This window comes from Acanthochromis polyacanthus, chromosome 17, assembly GCF_021347895.1.
Source record: "Acanthochromis polyacanthus isolate Apoly-LR-REF ecotype Palm Island chromosome 17, KAUST_Apoly_ChrSc, whole genome shotgun sequence".
In the NCBI taxonomy this organism is placed as follows: Eukaryota; Metazoa; Chordata; class Actinopteri; family Pomacentridae; genus Acanthochromis; species Acanthochromis polyacanthus.
Window position 1 is genome coordinate 2,883,146 of NC_067129.1, and position 20,924 is coordinate 2,904,069.

The following is a 20,924-nucleotide window of genomic DNA, read 5'->3' on the forward strand; positions in this document are numbered from 1 at the left end:
CCACACTCTGGATGTGCACAATGATACTGGAAGTATCGTAAATATCTGCTTATAAAGTCAAAAAGTTACATAAAACTACAGATTGTTATACTAGAACTGGTTTAATTAAATGTTTCTAAATGCTATTATTACCATTTTGAGACTTAAAATGCATTTTGTTGGGATTATGTGTGTATTTTGACTGACCTCAGCTGACAGTTCAGGCTTCTATTTTGGTGGAGAACGTTTTAAAATCTGATATTTTTATTCTTACTTCCATTACAGGAGTACAATGTTACTATAATGTAAAGGTAAGTGAGTTGTTCTAAAGATGAACAAACTATTTTTTTTTTCCCATTTCAAGTCCATAATCGCAGAGAAAATGTGACTCTTAAATGTAAATTTCAACATTAAAGCAGCACATTGTTGCTCATTAATCACATGAAGGCAGTCATTTAGTCAACATCCTCTTTAATACTCAAAGTCACAAAGAATCCTTCAACATTTAAAGTATTCAGAGAGAAAAACTTGCGCAGACAATCTTTTGTACACAGCGTTTTAAAGTGGCGTCGTTTCACCACTAGATGGCAGCTTGAGTTTTTACAGCTGAAACACGATGGAGGTTCATTTATACACACAGCTGTCCACATAATCTGCTCATCACAGGTTTACAAAAACGGCTTTTTACTTCAGTTTTGCAGAAAGAACTGAGCGGTGCCGGCTGAATAAATCCACCCACTGATGATGTGTTCAGTGGTACTCTGTTTCGTTCACGTAATCCGGCTCACCTGTTGTTTTAAAAGGGAAAAAAAAAAAAAAAAGGTGAGGAAGAGTTAATGTTGGAAACAGAAAATGTGGAGGTGTTGTTGATGGTTTATATAGCAGCTTAGGTAAAAAGAAGCAACTTAAACAGCTGCCTGATGTTTGGAGATGTACTGTATATTTATTATGATCTGTCGTCTCTAAAACTGAATTTGTTTATAGGTCCATTAATCTCACAGTAGAGATTAAAAAAACAGTGCTTCTATACACACCACATAGCACAGCAAGGACACACAAAATGACAACTACTAACGCAAAACAGCCACAAAGACGCAACTTAAAATTAACAAAATATTCCAACATTGTCTCAAATACACATTAAAATGCAAAAACATGCAAACTCACTTTATCAAGATGCAAATGGATGAACAACAAAGAGACAAAAACACCCCATAAAGATGGAAAACAGCCAGAAAGAGATGCAAAAATCAACAAAAAATGCTGCTAATTCAACACCAATGGACGTAAAACCACATCAAAGACGCACAGAAGGACCACTACTAGATGCAAACTGGCTGCAAAACAAGTGTAAAGGCGTCTAAACTAATAAAAACAAATGCAAAATGACCACAAAGGCATAGAAGCTGGCTGAACAACGGATGTAAAATCAACGTCGGCAGAAACAAACACCAGCAAAGATATTAAACCTGACTAAAGGAGATACTGATTCAATGCAAACAGATTAAATTGTCACTATTGGATGCAAAATGGCCGGAAGGGGCACAAAACGAGACCAGGAAGGGATGCAAACTGACTGAAAAGAACTACAAAGAGACACCAAAGGACTACAAAATGCAACCAGACAGAGACAAACCAATGGAAATGAGGTGCAAAATGAACATAAATAGGCGCTAATTCAATGCAAACTGATTAAACCACCTCTAAGATACACTGAAGGACCACTACTAGATGCAAAACAACCCTGAAGAGACTCAGGAACTACTTCAAATAAATCCAAACTAATAAAAACAGACACAAAACTAACAGAAGCAAAACGGATGCAAACAGACCAGAACAAAGACACACAACAAACACATCAGCTCACAAAAAGTCCTTGAGGATGGTAAATAAAAGCCTTAAATGTGACTTACTGTCCTCCAGCTGCTCCTTAACTTGGTTCAGGTATTGAGAGTTTTCGTAGTCGTCCTCGTCTGTTTGGTGAAACAACCGTTAAATGAGTCGACTTCTTATCTCGAACCGAATCAGACTTTAGAAAACTTTACCAACCTTCTGCTATCGGCAACGATGAGAAAACGTTCTCATAGTCTGGTGGAGTCTGGTTATTATCTGGGAAAATGTGACACAGATGTAGTAAATGTTCGAAGCTTTCTTTGGAGATATTGGTGATTAGATGTAGAAACCCTCACCGGCCGTCACGTCTTCGATCAGCTCATTGGCGTACACGGATACAGCGATCGGTGCTCTGGAAAACAAACAAATACGACATTTTTTACTCATCAATGGACTCATGTTCTAGCAAAGTCTTTATCTAACAAAGATTGGTTTAATAACTGAAAGACTTGTCCAGTTTATTATTATTTTGACCTCCACAAACTGCTCTTAGCACTACTCACGGTGCCGCTTAATTTAAGTTATGTAGTCCTCTGTATGTTTGTTTTCAGACCACCTTCACTTTATGTTTTAAATGTAATTACTAATTGATAAAACTGCCATTTTTCGATCAATCTACACAGTAAACCATGATAACATAAAAATCAGTTGTGTTTTTTCTAAGGCTTTACAGTCTCTCATTTGCAGAAGTATTCACCCCCTTTGGTAATGGTTACAGCTTCCTGTCCTCTAAGCCTCGACAGACTGTTCAAACGGATTGAAACAGTCTGTTTAGTGCTTTGAGAAGATCTTCTCAAGCTTTCATTAGGTTTACAGTATCGGTGAACTGTCATTTAGGTCTTTCTACGGATGCTTTATGTGGTTAAAGTTCAGGCTTTATCTAGGTCACTGAGGAGCTTCACTCTTTCGTTGTCTCGGCTGAACGCTTTTGTTTGCCGTGGATCTCTAATGTAGCCTCAAGGCTCTGTACTATTGACCTTTTTTGTATTTGCATTCATCCTACTTTTAGTTCTGATCACTCTAAATGTTCCTGCTGCTGAGAGGTAGCCTCATAGCATGATGCTGCCACCACCATGCTTAACTGTAGGGGTGCTATTAGCAGTGCCTGGTGTTCAATTCATAGTACACGTGGTGAAGTTTTGCCTCATCAGACCAACATCCTATTCCTTGCGCCTTTATAAACTTTTAAATGCTGAAAAATAGCCGTAGCATGATGCTGCCACCACCATGCTTCACTGTAGGAATGCTATCTGTAGTATGTGGTGTTCAATTCATAGTGCAAGAGGTCACATTTTGTCTCATCAGACCAGTATTTTATTCTTTGTGCCTTAAGAGTCCTTGCAATGCTGAAAAATGGGCATAGCATGATGCTGCCACCACCATGCTTCCCTGTAGGAATGCTGTTAGCAGTGCCTGATGTTCAGTTCATAGTACAAGAGGTCAAATTCTGACTCACCAGCGTCTGACCAGTATCTCATTTCTCACACTTTGAGTTCTTTAAATGTTGTTTGATAAACTGCAAACAGGCTGTGGTGCGTCTTTCTCTAGCTGCTCTACCGTAAACGTTGGATTCCTGCAGAGCTTCTGAGATGATCGTCCTCCTCTTACAGTGACTGCTGTGGTCTTGGTCACCTCTCTGATGATCGACTTTCTTGCTCAGTTACTTTGTTTTTCCAGACGGCCGACTCTCAGAAGAGCCCCACTGGTTCCAAATTTCTTCAGTTATTGAGGCCACAGTTCTCCTGGGAACATTTAGAGCTTCAGAAATAGTTCCATGCCCTTGCCCTGATCTTTGCCTTGTTGCAGTTTTATCACAGAAGTCTGCAAAGAGTTTTTTGGTCTTCCTGGCTCAGTTTGTGACCTCAGATTCAGTATGAACTGATGGATCCTACATACTCAGGTGGAGCTTTCTAAACTTTGTACAGTAGACTGTCTAAGGGGAAGACTTCAGTCGACTTGAAAATGTTTGCAAATGAGAGATTTCAGTTTTGGTTTGTTTGATCAGTTTGTCAATTGAATGCAGCTTGATGAGAACAAAATGAAAATTAGACTGTGTGCAGCAACTAAAAGGGTTTCAATACTTTATGAAGTGGCTGTATATCTGTGTCACTGCAGGTTTAAAAAAGTAAATAACATTTCTATTCTGTGCTGTTGTATTCTATTTAAAAGAGGCTGAAGGTGTTACTATGACAAAGTTGAGTCTAAGTGGAGCTTTCACGTAAAACATAAAAAGTATATTTCCGTTAAGTATGTGTTGCTTTTTCTGTATTTTGGTCTTTGAAAAAAGAAAGTAAATGACAAGAGTCTCAGCACACTTACACATAAGTGTGTTCCAGACTCGAACTGACTGTTTGATCTGCAGAAAACACACAATGAAGCTGTTACATGAAGGCGGACGCAGAAATATGCAGTTATACATCTGATAAAACTACAAATACTTTTTTACTGATAATTTCATAATAATTAAACTTAAACCTCGTGTGATGATTCGATCACATCAGTAATCAGTTTGTGCAGAAACACTACCATTCAGAAGTTTAGGGTCACTTAGAAATGTCCTTATTTATGAAAGAAAATCAGTTTTTCAATGAAGATAACATTAAATGAATGATGAATCCAGTGTAGACGTTAATGTGGTAAATGACTATTGTAGCTGTAAACGGCTGATTTTTAATGGAGTATCTCCACAGGGGTACAGAGGAACATTTCCAGCAACCATCACTCCTGTGTTCTAATGCTACATTGTGTTAGCTAATGCTGCTGAAAGGCTCACTGATGATTAGAAAACCCTTGTTCAGTTATGTTAGCACATGGATAAAAGTGGGAGTTTTCATGGAAAACATGGAGTTGTCTGGATGACTCCAGACTTTTGAACAGTAATGTATATTAGTCTTCCTTTTTTTGTTTTTAATGAAACGTGTCAAAAACACATGAAGCTTACCTCCTGGAGTTGCAAATTCATCTGGACTTTCACTGAAAAACATTTGAAATGTTGTCTGTAACGCCACATTTGAGTTTATTTTGGATAATGTGCAACAGAGACACAGAACTGCATTCACATTTTAATCAGATTTTTTGAGGAAACTGACAATTATTTGCTTCTTTTTTGTGAGTTTGACAGATAAACTGCTATTTTCCAGGTCTAGTACAACGTTGTCCCTCTGCATTTGCTAATGCTAACTCTACCTGCAGCTGTGTGGCACAAACTGAGGCTGCTGGCAGTCGATGTTCTGCTCTTTATAGCTGGTATCAACATGCGGAATCAACAGTCTTAATTAGTCACTGGTAGGACCTGAGAATGAACTTTCATGTCCTGTCAGATGCAATTCTGAACAGAAAAGTCACATTATTATCTATTACAACACAATCTCCTCCTGTGACCAAATACACTCTACAACTACTGTATAAATGCGACAACACAACATGCAGACTAATATTAGTATGCTGCTGTAATAAAGGTCAGTCATTAAACTCGTACGTACGCTGTGGTTGAAGTCATCTGATTGACTCTGGTGACTGTAAAAATAAAGCAGAAACAAATGTGAGATATTTTTTAACTTATGAGCTACAGACAGAATGTGAGGCTGAGCTGTCGTTGGTTCACTTTACCTGTTTTTGATTGCATCACTGCAAATTTACTTCCCCCACGTTGGCTGTTAGGACAGAATATTAATGTCAAAATGAAAGAATTTTAGCAAAACTTTCAGCTCTATCCGTCTATCCATCCTTCCATCTGTCCATCCATCCATCCATCCATCCGTCCGTCTGTCTGTCAGTCCAACCATTCGTCCATCCGTCCGTCCGTCCATCCATCCATCCGTCCATCCATTCATCCATCCTTCCATCCGTCCATCCATCCGTCCGTCCATCCATCCGTCCATCCATCAATCCATCCATCCGTCCGTCCATCCATCCGTCCATCCATCAATCCATCCATCCATCCGTCCATCCATCCATCCGTCCATCCATCCATCCATCCATCCGTCAGTCCATCCATCCGTCCGTCCATCCATCCGTCCATCAATCCACCCATCCGTTCATCCATCCACCCATCCGTTCATCCATCCATCCATCCATCCGTCCACCCATCCACCCATCCGTTCATCCATCCATCCATCCATCCATCCATACCAATCTTATAGATAACAAACATATGATCTTATAAATAATATCAAGTCATCAAAACCCCAAAAAGGGTTTTTAAAACAAATTTTAACACTCACAATGTCTGTGGGTCGTATATCTGACGCTCCACCTCTTTGATCTCTGAAACAAATGAAATAACAGGAGCTCAAAGTTGAAATCAGATAACATATGTGTGATATGTGATGTTTTCTAAAGCAACTTACGATACAGAAAACAGAAGAGCAGCAGTAACTGGGCTTCAGTTCACCTCAGAACTGACTGAGGATAAAGGTGCAGATCGATGAAAGCGTAACAAAGTGCATTTTAAGCAGACCGAATGACTAAATTATTTCCTACATAAAGGGGCAACGGATGAGGTTTGATTGAAGTTAACTTTTAGTCCAGACAGAAAACGTTTCAGCCACGTATTTTTAGTCGTCCGTCTCACAGATACGAGTGTTCAGGTTGGCCTCAAGCCGTTGTTTGTTGTGAAAAACTTTAACGAGCTTTTTATGTGGCTGTCGCTCAACACGCTGCAGCTAAAACACTGCATTAGTATGATGAGTTAAAGGTCAGTAAGGGGAAGAAATGTGTCTTTTTGAGTCTTAGTAGGTACAGGTGGGTGTAAGTATCAGGTTTTTTGCATTACTCACAAAACAAAGACGCATAACAAAGTCAATTTCTGTGTTAATTCAATGTAAATTTCCAGAAACGTCCCGTAGCTTTGACTTCCTTTAGTGATATATCTGTACAAACCTGGATGTACGTTTCAGTAATTCTGCTATCAGCTCTGTGAAAGCAAACGGAGGCTGAACTTCTGTCTCACGCTTTTATGTTTCGTTATTTCTTCACTCGACGGCTTTTCACAACTTTTCACGCTAGAGCTGCTCAGAGGAGAGTTTCTGAGAACGTTTGTCCTCAACGGTCATTTCTACCATTAACTGACTCTCAAGCTTTTTAAAAAATAGATTTATAAGCAGAACAAAATGCTCAACTTTCAATGTCTGATCATACATCTTAGAAGTAAAAGAGCTTCAAGGAACCTTTTGTGGAGTTAATGGTTCCATTTTAAAAAAAAATTTTTTAATGTGGGAGTTTTTTTAACCGACAAACATAATAAATACGTTTATGTTTTTTAAAAATTTGCAGATGTTCCTAAATCTAATAAAATTAGGAGATTTTTTTTTTACATGTAGGGAAAATAGGAACTTTGACATTAGTGGTGAAAGTCTAGAAAGATCCATAATTTGCCCAAATGTACAAACCAGTCTCTAAAACATGCATTTAATAGGTAACAGCTTCAACATTGTTCAAAAGAGTCTTTAATCCCAAAACACTTAAAATAATTCCCTAGTATGGTTCTCACTATGTTTAATATTTGACTATATTTAAATATTATAATACTGTGAGATTTGTTATTCCTTTATCATAAAATAAAACATTTTATATACTGGTGCAGTATACAGTCAAACTAAGATTTAACCCTGTAAGACCCAAATGTAGAAAAAAATTAAATAAACCCAAATGTAGAAGAAAAAGAGCAAAAAAATAGATTTTTTAGTAACTTCTTAATATTATAGAATATACAGGCTCTGTATATTTTCTACTGAGGCCTAACTCATGATGAGGTTTCATGACAAGCAAGTAAAACTAAAAAATGTCCAATATTATCGGCCCGATATTGGCATAAAAATACAATATCAGTCAATGTCGTTATCTGGGATTTTTTTCCTGTCATGAAAACCGATTTTAAAAAATGCCTGGATTTCGCCGGCATTTACTCATAGAGGGAGGGGGAGTGTGAACTGTTGTTTGAGACAATTAATATATATATATATATATATATACATATGGCATTCTTTCCACAACTTTAAGTTGAAATAGTTTTATTTTGCCGACAATGTTTAAATTTGAGGATGCATCCAATGGGGCATCACAATAAAATCAGACATGATGTGTTAATTCCACCACAGGGGATCTGTGATGTTACCTAAAATTAGTTAATTAGCCCACATATATTGGAATCGGAGCTGCACAGTGGAGTAGTGGTTAGCACTTTCGCCTTGCAGCAAGAAGATCCCTGATTCAAATCCCGGCCTGGGATCTTTCTGCATGGAGTTTGCATGTTCTCCCTGTGCATGCGTGGGTTTTCTCCAGGTACTCCGGCTTCCTCCCACAGTCCAAAAATATGCTGAGGTTAACTGGTTACTCTAAATTGTCCGTAGGTGTGAATGTGTGTCTGTATATGTAGCCCTGTGACAGACTGGTGACCTGTCCAGGGTGTCCCCTGCCTTCACCCGAGTCAGCTGGGATAGACTCCAGCACCCCCCATGACCCTAGTGAGGATAAATAATAATAATAATAATGCATCAAATTTATATAGCGCTTTTTTGGTCACTCAAAGACGCTTTACAAGAGTAATAATGGTTACATTTATATAGCGCTTTTCAAGACACCCAAAGCACTTTACAATGAATCCATTATTCATTCACTCACACATTCTCACTCTGGTGGTGGTAAGCTACATTTGTAGCCACAGCTGCCCTGGGGCAGACTGACGGAAGCGTGGCTGCCAATCTGCGCCTACGGCCCCTCCGACCACCACCATCATTCACACGCATTCATACACCAGTGAAGAGCACTGGAGGCAAGGTGGGTAAAGTGTCTTACCCAAGGACACACAGCACATGACTAGGCGAGAGCGGGAATCGAACCGCCGACCATTGGACGACCCGCTCTACCACCTGAGCCACAGGTGTATAGAGAATGGATGCATGGATATTGGAATCGGTTGATATCAGAAATTGAGAGTTGAACAATATCGGCATATCGGTTATTGGCAAAAACGCCAATATCAGACATCCCTACCTAACCATACTAAGGATTGTTTTCTGGCGTTAAATCATAGAGCTCATATAGACTTTTGAGACTGATCTTGTGTTTTTTGGTGAATTAAGATCTCGTCCCTTCATTTTATTTGGAAACAACAAAAAAAATCATAATAATAATAATAAGTTCAAAATGGAGCCTCAAACTCTACAAAATGAGTCCTTTAACAACATTTCCGACAGGTGATGAAGCCCAGACAGCTCCTTGAGGCTCTTCTAGATCTAACAACATGATCTAAAGCTACGGAGGAGATATTTTCTTGACCTAAAAGCTCCGTGTGAGAAGCTTCCTGCAGACTTTATGTGGTTGAACGAGCAGAAGGAGGCCACATGTAACTCGGTTGTTCTTATTTACTGCGGCCACGACAGCCTCTGAGATACGATCAAACGATCAAATGCTGGTCTGAGAAGCTCACTTACTGGATTTCCTTTTGCATCGCAGACACATCAGCGACAGCAGACTCAGAAACGCCACTGAGGCCACAGTCAGGACGACCACCAGCAGACTGGAGCTCACTGTCATACCTGGAACAGATATAACTGACCTCAGAGCAGCAGAAGAACAGCCTGCCTGGTGTTTGTTCTGTTAACTGGTCAGCAGTAATCCATCAGGCTGAAGCTGCTGCGGGTTTCCTGTTAACAGTCAGAGAATCAGAGGATGTGGTCGGACAAAACAAAACTGAAACTAGTGTCTGTGACTCACACCAACATGTGCAGCCAGAAATCAGTAAAACCACTCAAACAACGGAAAGTTCATCTAAACTCATCTTAGTTCAGGTTAGGTTTTAATGAATTATCTTTTTACATCTGAGCAGATGAAAATGGCATGTGGAGTACCTCAGGGATCCATCCTGGGGCTTCTCCTATTCAACATCTACATGCTCCGCTCAGGTCAGATAATAATAATAATAATAATAATAATTATTATTATTATTATTAATTTAAATTTTATGTCATTTTATTTTTTGCTCGTTTTGTTGTATATATACATATATTTTTTTAAATTTTTTGCTCTTTTCTCTATACATTATTATTATTTTTATTAACCTATTTATTCTTTAATGTTTTGTGTTTTTTTAGAGGATTTTTTTGCTCATTTTTTGACAGAATTGTTTTTTTGGGGGGATTTTGTTTTTTTCACAAGTTTTTTCTCATTTTTTCTGTGCATTTTTTTTTCTTTTAGGGTTTTGGGTTTTTCCTGGTCAGAGTCTTTCTGAAGACGTTGTTTCACCAAACCAGACCAACAGCCGCGTCTAAGACGGTGGATAAAACTACTGCAGATGTAATCAGGCTGTGAGAAGCTAAATGTTTCAAGAAGGTTTTCGAAAGCAGGAAAGCTAATCTGTGCAGCTCCACACTGGGTTTAATTATTAAACGCTACATGTATTATTTACAGCGACGTGTCGATACGTTTATTATTTTATAAATTACATCAGATTCCCAGGTAATAAAGTGCTTGAAGGCGCCTGGGCTGCATGTAAAGATAATTTCTTACAAACAAAAGTAAATTATCGAGAAGAAAAACATGTTTTTATTTACATGAAGAAGCTAAATATTATTTAGGAGCACAAACCTGCTTCATCTGGAGTAAAAAATATGATACAAGACATTTGTCTCGTGTTGAGTTACATGTTTTACTTTAGTCTTCTTACAAAATGTGATGTGAATTTTTTTCATGAAAAACGTGTAAAAATGGAACCTGAAAGAATATTACAGTCCGTAATATAGATTTTAATCAACAGATTCATTAAATTATCAACTAATAATCATTTTCCTTCATGTTTTCCTTGATTATTATTTTCTAAAACTGCTCATTTTTGGAGAAATTTTGAACATAGAGCTTGGAAAATTGATCTGTGCAAATATAAATAGTTAAAATTGATCAACTAGGTGCACAAATTCTATTGTCAATCAATAATAAATGGTTAAAATCCAAACATTTACTGCAGCTTGACCACAGACAGCAAAATGTAAAGACTCCAGTGATATTTGGTGCAGTTTTCTGTTGTGGTTTTTATGTGATATATATTTTTTTACTCTCCTAAACCATATGAACCCGGCTGGCTGTGTTATTTATTCAGCTCTTAGTTTAATTTTTCCCCTTTCTCTGGGTGTCGGTGGTGGTCTCAGTGGAAAGTCCAGTAGGCGGTTTGGTTTCCATCAGACTGCAGCTCTTTTTCCTTCATGCTGCAGCAGAAAAACATTTCATAGAAGAAATGTTGTCTGTTTGTGTTTAGAAGAAACGTTTCTGTGGGTGAAGCTGCGATCGATGAAGATTCACTCGACAGCATGAATCCTGCAGCGTTTAGACACCAGACTGAGCTTTCTTTGAGGCCTCCTCACTGAGAAACGACGGTAAAGTTGAATTAAAATGAAGGTAAAGTTGAATTAAAATGAAGGTAAAGTTGAATTAAAACGTCCTTGAAGGCAGCAGGACTGTAAGGTTGGACTTTAGGTGGAAATTATTTCATTATGACGACTTACAAATGTGACTTATTCTCATCAAAAAGTTGTGAAAATCTGGCAGCAATTATGCAAAAAATGTTTTTAAAACAGTAGAAAACCGTAACGTTCAAATACTGGGGAAAAAATGGAAATTAATGGCAGAAATCTTGAAATAATGATATTTTTATCTGATTTAAATACAGTAAAACAGTTTAACTTTACCATCAAATTTTGATCTGGATGTTTTTTGTTTTTTTTCCCCGGGCTGCTCAGTGGAGTAGTGGTTAGCACTTTCGCCTTGCAGCAAAAAGATCCCTGGTTCGACTCCCGGGGTGGGCCTGGGATCTTTCTGCATGGAGTTTGCATGTTCTCCCTGAGCATGCGTGGGTTTTCTCCAGGTACTCCGGCTTCCTCCCACAGTCCAAAAACATGCTGAGGTTAATTGGTTACTCTAAATTGTCCGTAGGTGTGAATGCGAGTGTGAGTGTTTGTCTGTATATGTAGCCCTGTGACAGACTGGTGACCTGTCCAGGGTGTCCCCTGCCTTCACCAGAGTCAGCTGGGATAGGCTCCAGCACCCCCTGCGACCCTAATGAGGATAAAGCGGTGTATAGAGGATGGATGGATGGATGGATGTTTTTTTCCCACTTCTGGCCTGTTTTTTGTTGTTGTTTTTACTTTTTGTTGCAGATTACATGTAAATTAATATTTTTCCTAAAATATTACCGTCTGTAAATCAACAAAGCATGTCAAATCTGTGAGATAACAGTTAGAAAAACTATTTCAAGAATCAAGTCTTTATTGTCATTTTGTTTTTGCAGCAAAATCTCAATTGTTGACTCCCAGCAATAGATAAAAAGTAAATTATTTTTCATTATATTTTTGATATTTGCCATATATTTATAACTTCATTTTATTTTTTTCTGCTGGTGTAAATGCAATAAAAACAGATTATGATTAAACATTCATTAATGCTGATGTCGTCAACGGTTTTTGCTTTTTTGGTATTTAAAAATATTCATTGCTACTATTTAAAGAATATTGCCGTGCCGTTGTCAGACATGTGCTTGTTGTTTTTTAAATTATTTTATTTTATATTATTTTTTCATTTTTTAAAAATGTGTTATTCATTTATTTACTATTTTTGAATGTATTTTAATTCTAACTTATTTTTAAATTTTTTTTGGTATTTATTGCTTCTGTTTTACATCTCTGACACCTTTTTTATCGACTTTCTTTCTCTTGCTCTTTTTTTATTGCGCTGCTCTTCGCCTACCTAATCGCCCCTCATGAATAAATGATGTTTTTTTTCTGATTCTGATGATTTTACATATATTTTAACTGCTTATTTTGGATATTTCTTCTTCTAATTCTGGTTTTTACTCTAACACTCACTCGTTTCTGTTTCCTACCTTCCAGTCTGGACTCCATTTGGCCGAACGTTTTCAACAAACACGTCACAGATTTAGGCTCTGAAGGCTGAATCATCTTAAAATAAACTTCATTCTTAGACTGTACTAGACGTCAAGCTTCTTTTTCAAACTGTGCCTGAGCCATTTGTCTGTTTATCATCATTTTTATTAAACTGGGCGTTGGCATCTAAACTTCCAGAGTTTGTCCTGCACTTCCTGGTTGAACATTTATGAAGTTAAAAAGTTCCTTTTCTCTTCTTCCCTTTTGTTCCCTCAACTTCCTCCTTTCTGTACACTTCTGTAACACTTCTCTAATACGTGCGGGTGTTTGTGGTGCAGTTTGAAGCATTGCCAAATAACTTTCAGGTTCCATAAAAACACAGAAATTGCTCTGAATTTATCGCCTCTTTAAAATCAGAACTAATAAAATGAAGAACTTTGATTTGTCTGTTCTGTTTTACGTTTTACATGAGTGAAAACAGATGAAATCCTCCTGCATGGTTTTATGTGCACCTCTTAGCTGCTGGAGATGCAGAAAACTTTAACTATGCCAGCTCTTGAACCGTTTTAAGTCTTCTTTTTATGAGCTGGTCACATGTTTTCTGTGCCAAATCTTAAAATGTCAGAAGTAAAAGTGATTTTTACGTTTAAATGTAGTGAAGCAAAAGCGTAAAATTAACATAAGTACAAATAAATGTGCTTCATCTTAACTTAAAGAACAGATTTTGCTGCTTTTGTCTGATTTTCTTTGAACACCTCAACACAAGTTCTCACATTAAAGGCACAAATAATGAGGTGGATTTGTCACTAATCTAAATAAAAGGCGTCTTTGTGTGATGCGTTACCTTCAGCGGTCCGGCCGTCTTCATTCTTCTACAGCTTCTCAGCAGCAGAGCGACTCTGAGCCGGGCTTCCTCTTACAACACCTCCCCACATCCGTCAAACACTCGTCTGTAACCTCCGTGTGGTTAGAGGTGGACAAACACTCACAGAATCAGGCTCATCAGCAGCTCGCCTCAGCGTGTTAAACGGCACAACAAACTGCTTCCACCTGCTCACATCTGATATTTCTGGTCCAAACGGAGCTAAGATCACTATCTGATGCACGTTGCTGCCTCACGTCTCTGCTTTTTACTGTCAGATAAAGACTCAAACATACTGCAGCAGTAAACAGCTGATTCTAAAGGACTGAAGTCAGACAAAAGAGAGAGAATCTCACTGAACTAGATGCTCTTCTGCTTTGTCTGATAAAGAACAGCTGTTAGAGAATCATTTATTAGAGCTTTATCTGAACAGATAAGATCCGCAAATGTAAGAAGAAAACCAGGAGCAGTTCGAGATCTGAATAGAATAGAATAGAATAGAAAGGTTTATAATAGAATAACATAATAAAATAGAACAGAATAGAATAGAATTGTCTATGATAGAATAGAATAGAATAGAATAGAATAGAACAGTCTAGAATAGAATAGAATAGAATAGAATAGAATAGTCTATAATAGAATAGAACAGAATAGAACAGAATAGAATAGAATAGAATAGAATAGAATAGAATAGAATAGAATAGAATAGAACAGTCTAGAATAGAATAGAATAGTCTATAATAGAATAGAACAGAATAGAACAGAATAGAATAGAATAGAATAGAATGGCCACTTTACTGTCATTCCTAACATATACTAGCTGGTGCACATTTGATGGGAATTTCGGTGCATTTATTCACCATCAGGTTGGTAAATAATAATAAGTACAATTAATTGTGCTTCATCTCTCTGTGACGTATTTGTTTTGACATGAAGGACAGATTTAGATTTTTTAAAACAGTTCAACCGTAAAAATATATATGGATAAAATATCACAATATATAAAATGTAAAAATGTAGGTGAAGTAATATGCTAGGTATATAACGTATGTTAAACATGATACTAGATCTTATTATTGTGTTAAGAAAGCTAAAGTTCGGTGCACGGCCTAAAAACAAAGCTCAGGTAGACTACTGCTCAAAGCTTTGGGGTCACCCACACAACCTCATGTAAAAATAAATCTGTAAAATGTATTTTAATGATGGAAACTGCTGTATTTTTATGAACGAATTACTTTCTGTACTTGTAACTGTAACAGACTTTCATAGTTTTTATTTTTAACTTGTTTTCATCCAGCAGCTGCTGAACCAAACATTTGCTGGTTTCAGGCCTTTAAATAGAACAAACTGCAAACTGGAGTCCTTCACACCTTCAGTGGTGCCAAAACTTTATTACTGAACACTTTTATAACTCCTGTAGCTGCTTTTATCAGCATTATTTATGTATTCATTACACAACTTTTACACAAATGCAATAGCTCACTTTTTTTTCTAAATTTTCTTCTTTTTTATGAACTAAACTAAACTAAATAAGGTGAATGTCTGGAACTGTGTCTGTGAACATGATTTCAATTAGTAAGTATAAATATATCTTCCTTTTATATCTACACTATCGTTCAAAAAAATAGGGTCACTTAGAAGTGTCCTTATTTTAAAAAGAAAGCAGTTTTTTCACTGAAGATACTTCTTCAGTCTAGTCTAGTTAATAAAAAAGAAGAAAATGTACTAAAAGTCTGTGACATACTGCATTTGTGTAAAAGTTGTGTAATGAATCAATAAATAGCGTTGATAAAAGCAGCTACAGGAGTTATAAAAGCGTTAAATAATAAAGTTTTGACACCACTGAAGGTGTGAAGGACTCCAGTTTGCAGTTTGTTCTATTTAAAGGCCTGAAACCAGCAAATGTTTGGTTCAGCCGCTGCTGGATGAAAACAAGTTAAAAATAAAAACTACGAAAGTCTGTTACAATTACAAATACAGAAAGTAATTCATTCATAAAAATCCAGCAGTTTCCATCATTAAAGCACATTTTATAGATTTACTTTTACATGAGATTGTGTGTATTTTTTGGCGGGTTATAACCTTTAGTTAAGGATATTTACATTTCTAAAAAACAATAAAATGACTTGTTATATAAAATAAGATTAATTACATACAGTATATATAGTATATATAAAAAACTATATTGTGAAAAACCACCAATGCTTGGAGATATTCTACGCTGCTTAAACTCACTCATTCAACATTTTTTTTGATCTGCTTATGTAAAATTATAGAAAAAATACTTAAATTTCTGCTAAATGTCACAAATTATATCTACTTTTAGACATTTATTTCCAACATTTAACTTGAATGAATTGTTACAGTTTTATGTATTCCTTAAATATTGAATAAAACTAAAATTACAATACAAATACAAAAGTATTAATATATAATTTTATAGTTATTTAAGTTATGATTAAGGTTTTCAAAATAGTTTTACATTAGATATGTAAATTCAGTCTAATTTTCTAAACTAATTTACATTTTTTGTGATTTTCAGTGGAATAAAAACTAAATTATCCATCCATGTACGGTATATTGACATAAACTGAATTCACAGATTTATCTATTCATTAAATATTAAATGTTTATAAAATTACAACACATCTACAAAAGTATGAATATGCAGAGAAAATTGATTTAAAAAGAAATTAATTTTAGAGTCATTATATATATATTTGTGATATATGTTTGAAAATATCTATATAATGTAGCCGTAAGGGGACACAAGCCAGTGTCTTATTGTGCCGGTCCCAAGCCCGGATAAATACAGAGGGTTGTGTCAGGAAGGGCATCCGACATAAAACTTTGGCCAAATCAAACATGCGAATCAAATGTATGACTTCCATACCGGATCAGTCGAGGCCCGGGTTAACGACCGCCATCGGTGCTGTCGACCTACAGGGTGCCGGTGGAAAATGGACGACTGTTGGTCGAAGAAGGAGGGGAGGAAGGTGTGTTCGTAGGAAGAGAGAGAAGAGGAACACCAAGAGTCTAGGACTGAGAGTAGGGACTTTGAATGTTGGAACTATGACAGGAAAAGGTAGAGAGCTGGTTGACATGATGCAGAGGAGGAAGGTGGACATACTGTGTGTCCAGGAGACCAGGTGGAAAGGTAGTAAAGCTAGAAGTCTAGGAGCAGGGTTCAAGTTGTTCTATCATGGTGTAGATAGGAAGAGAAATGGAGTAGGAGTTATCTTGAAGGAGGAGTTTGTTAGGAATGTCCTGGAGGTAAAAAGAGTGTCAGATCGAGTGATGAGCCTGAAGCTAGAAATCGAAGGTGTGATGTTCAATGTTGTTAGTGGGTATGCTCCACAGGTAGGATGTGAGCTGGAGGAGAAGCAGAAATGAGGGAGTCGTCATTGGTGCAGACTTCAATGGACATGTTGGTGCAGGAAACAGAGATGATGAGGAGGTCATGGGCAGGTTTGGTATCCAGGAGAGGAACGCAGAAGGACAGATGGTGGTTGACTTTGCAAAAAGGATGGAAATGGCTGTCGTGAATACTTTCTTCCAGAAGAGGCAGGAACATAGGGTGACCTATAAGAGTGGAGGTAGGAGCACACAGGTAGACTACATCTTGTGTAGACGGTGTAATCTGAAGGAGATCAGTGACTGCAAAGTAGTGGTAGGTGAGAGTGTAGCCAGACAGCATAGGATGGTGGTGTGTAGGATGACCCTGGTGGTGAAGAAGATGAAGAGGGCAAAGGCAGAGCAGAGGACCAAATGGCGGAAGCTGAAAAAGGAAGAGTGTTGTATGACTTTCAGGAAAGAGTTGAGGCCGGCTTTGAATGGTCAGGAGGTGCTTCCAGATGACTGGACAACTACAGCAAATGTGATCAGGGAGACAGGTCGGAGAGTACTTGGTGTGTCATCTGGAAGGAAAGGAGATAAGGAGACTTGGTGGTGGAATGAGGAGGTGCAGGAGTGGATCCAGAGAAAGAGGTTAGCTAAGAAGAAGTGGGACACTGAGAGGACTGAAGAGAGTAGACAGGAGTACAGGGAGATGCAGCGTAAGGTGAAAGTAGAGGTGGCAAAGGCCAAACAAGGGGCTTACGATGACTTGTATGCTAGGTCGGACAGTAAGGAGGGAGAGACTGATCTGTATAGGTTGGCAAGGCAGAGAGACAGAGATGGGAAGGACGTGCAGCAGGTCAGGGTGATAAAGGATAAGGATGGAAGTGTGTTGACAGGTGCCAATAGTGTGATGGGAAGATGGAAAGAGTACTTTGAAGAGTTGATGAATGAGGAAAATGAGAGAGAACGAAGAGTAGAAGAGGTGACTGTTGTGGACCAGGAAGTAGCAAAGATTAGTAAGGATGAAGTGAGGAGGGCATTGAAGAGGATGAAGAGTGGAAAGGCACTTGGTCCTGATGATATACCTGTGGAGGTATGGAAGTGTCTCGAAGAGGTAGCAGTAGAGTTTCTGACTGGGCTGTTCAACAGGATCTTAGATAGTGAGAAGATGCCCGAGGAACGGAGGAGAAGTGTGCTGGTGACCATCTTTAAGAACAAGGGAGATGTGCAGAGTTATGGCAACTACAGAGGAATAAAGCTGATGAGCCACACGATGAAGCTATGGGAAAGAGTAGTTGAAGCTAGACTAAGGACAGAGGTGAACATCTGTGAGCAGCAGTATGGTTTCATGCCAAGAAAGAGTACAACACATGCAATATTTGCTTTGAGGATGTTGATAGAGAGGTACAGAGAAGGCTGCACAGTGGTCTAGTGGTTTGCACTTTTGCCTTGCAGCAAGAAGATCCCCGGTTCAAATCCCGGCCTGGGATCTTTCTGCATGTTCTCCCTGTGCATGCGTGGGTTTTCTCCAGGTGCTCCGGCTTCCTCCCACAGTCCAAAAATATTCTGAGGTTAATTGGTTACTCTAAATTGCCCATAGGAGTGAATGTGAGTGTGATTGTGTGTCTGTATATGTAGCCCTGCAACAGACTGGTGACCTGTCCAGGGTGTCCCCTGCCTTCACCCGAGTCAGCTGAGATAGGCTCCAGCACCCCCCGTGACCCTAGTGAGGATAAAGGGGTATATAGAGAATGGATGGATTGTTGATAAAACTGTTTGTCTGCAGATGTGAACTCAGCTTGGTTCATGTAGTCGCTGGGTTTCAACAAAAGGAAGATAAAATTAGCTGAATTTACCATAAAAGTCTCAATCTCTTTGTCTAATTTTACAGCTATTCAATTATTCTTTGTTATTTATTTTAGTTTTGTGCGTTGCTGTAAAACCTGTGAATCCTTTCTGATCCTCTATGTTTTACTTCCACAGAGTTCCAGTCAACAGACCTGAACCCAGCAGCTTCTCAGAGCGATCACTTCTTTTTCACGGGCCTCGTTTATAACGGCCGGACAGCTTGATGCATAATGAAATTCACTCTATCGACCAGGGAGATCTCACACTCTGTTTACTTATATTTATATATATTTTGTTTTCCCACTACAGGCAAACAGGCATGATGAACGGATGGCCCTGCTGGGACACAGAGCTGGTCTGAGATCAGGCAACTTCCAGCCTCTACTGTAAAGTCTGGAGAGGGAACATTTTATTCCGTTTTATCTCAATGTGACAAATAAAGGCTCTTTTCTTTAAAGTGCAATCTGCAGATGGGAAGAATGTGTTAATTTCTTTGCAAAATAAGGTGTTAAAACGTGCAAAGTCACATGTTTTGCTACAGACACAGCTTAGGTTGTGAGCTGTGGCAGGGCTCTCTCCTCCTCGGCCTTGCTCTCTCTCTCCTACAGGTGTGTGCGTGCTGGTGAGGAGTCCAGGTGTGTGTCATCTGTCATCAGCAGATCATGTGCAGGTGGAGGCCAGCTAATCAGGGTGTCCTATAAGAACCATCAGTCGTGGTTTGATGCTGGACAGTCTTTGTCCCTCCATGCTGACCTCTGCTTGCTTTTGGTTACCTGACTCCTCCGGCTCCTTGGTCTGCTCCTGGTCTTCTGTGGATTCTGCTGGGTCAAGGAAAATTGTATGTTTATATACGATCCAGGCCAAACGTGGGGAAGCTGGATCACATTTATGCCCAAAAAAATGATCATACCTTCACTGGTAGAGCAAAAGAAACATGATTATGATATGAAGGATTGCTCATCTGAATACATCTCTACTGTCACCGTCAGGTACCTAGCTGTCGGTCGGTAGCTGTCGGTGTCGCTCCACGCTGACACCTGCTGGCTCTTAAAATCATTACAGGTAAAATTTAAATTTAATTAAATAATTTTTAAAATTTAAGTGTAAAATTTAATTATAATAATATATAATTGTAGTAAAAAAGCCAGCAAAAATGGTTGTCATCATTTTCCCAGAACAGAATACTGCAACCAGAATGAGTGCAATCAAAAAGAATAAAGTGACTGGTAAATGGAGGTTATTTAATGGTTCATAAATCCGACAGCTGAGGGGAAGAAATTGATTTTGTGGCGGGAGGTTCTGGTCGGTATGTACCATAGCCTCCTGACAGAGGGAAGTGGCTTGAAATGTTTGTGTCCGGATGATGAAAATTTATCACAATGCTACGCAAAGATCTGAGGGCGTGGAAATGGCGATCACTGGAATTTGACAATTCCCCACGAATTCGCCATGAAACAGGAAATGCTGTATAACTGCCCTGAACATGCTCTAATCTGCCTGAAACTTTACATGTATGATCACAGTCCTTCCCTGATGACGTTTACATGCTGATATACAGTCTCAGTCATAGCACCACCTAGTGGATGGAAAGAAATGCTCTGTAACTAGCCTGTACATGCTTTGATCTGCTTGAAACTTTACATGTGTGATCAGAGTCCAATCCTGATCAGATCCATAGGTCAATGTACAGTTACAGTCATAGCACCACCTACTGGATGGACAGGAAAAGCTCTATAACTAGCCTAAACATGCTCTAATCTGCCTGAAATTTTGCATGTGTGATCACAGTCCAGTCTTGATGACATCCATAGGCCACAATACACTCTTGGTCCCAGCGCCAACTGGTGGACATGCATGGATTCGTTGACCAGCAAGGATGCAAGGACCCATCAAACACTGCTTGCAGCTTTAATTATTTGCTATATATTTAGGGGGAAAATGGAAAAGAGAAATGTATTTTTTTCAAGCCTCAAACACTTAATAAAACGGAACAAGTTTTCTGTGGGATATTTGTTGCTGTCAGTAAATTGGGTTGAATAATATATTTAAATTTTTCAATTATTATATATGTTATTTATTATTTATATATTATTTTTGCTCATTTTTTTCTAAATTTGAGTTTTACTGATTTT

General features: G+C 38.3%; 1 protein-coding gene across 3 annotated transcripts; it reads right to left on the reverse strand.

The window, feature by feature from the left end:
- Positions 1-433: 433 nt before the first annotated feature.
- On the reverse strand, positions 434-13,851 carry si:dkey-183i3.6 (LAT2 domain-containing protein). Of its 3 annotated transcripts, none has more exons than XM_051937850.1 (11): positions 13,588-13,851; positions 9,306-9,410; positions 6,096-6,138; positions 5,482-5,525; positions 5,355-5,388; positions 4,814-4,845; positions 4,192-4,228; positions 2,169-2,224; positions 2,029-2,085; positions 1,893-1,952; positions 434-767 (listed from the first exon to the last, which is right to left on the reverse strand). In XM_051937850.1, the coding sequence occupies exons 2-11, from the start codon at positions 9,406-9,408 to the stop codon at positions 730-732; spliced, it is 504 nt and encodes a 167-aa protein (XP_051793810.1). In that variant the 5' UTR covers positions 9,409-9,410; positions 13,588-13,851; the 3' UTR covers positions 434-729. The 3 variants fall into 3 exon arrangements, with proteins under 3 accessions (XP_051793810.1, XP_051793809.1, XP_051793808.1); XM_051937849.1 differs by having other exon boundaries at positions 2,029-2,088; positions 9,306-9,518; positions 13,588-13,836; XM_051937848.1 differs by having other exon boundaries at positions 2,029-2,088; positions 13,588-13,833.
- Positions 13,852-20,924: the final 7,073 nt, after the last annotated feature.

Excerpts from the sequence above, each read along its gene's own strand:
- si:dkey-183i3.6 (XM_051937849.1), bottom strand. The coding sequence starts at position 9,408 with ATGACAGTGAGCTCCAGTCTGCTGGTGGTCGTCCTGACTGTGGCCTCA. Across the intron at positions 4,846-5,354 it reads CAGATGACTTCAACCACAGC|TGAAAGTCCAGATGAATTTG; the intron begins GTACGTACGAGT and ends AATGTTTTTCAG. Across the intron at positions 4,229-4,813 it reads TGAATTTGCAACTCCAGGAG|ATCAAACAGTCAGTTCGAGT; the intron begins GTAAGCTTCATG and ends TGTTTTCTGCAG.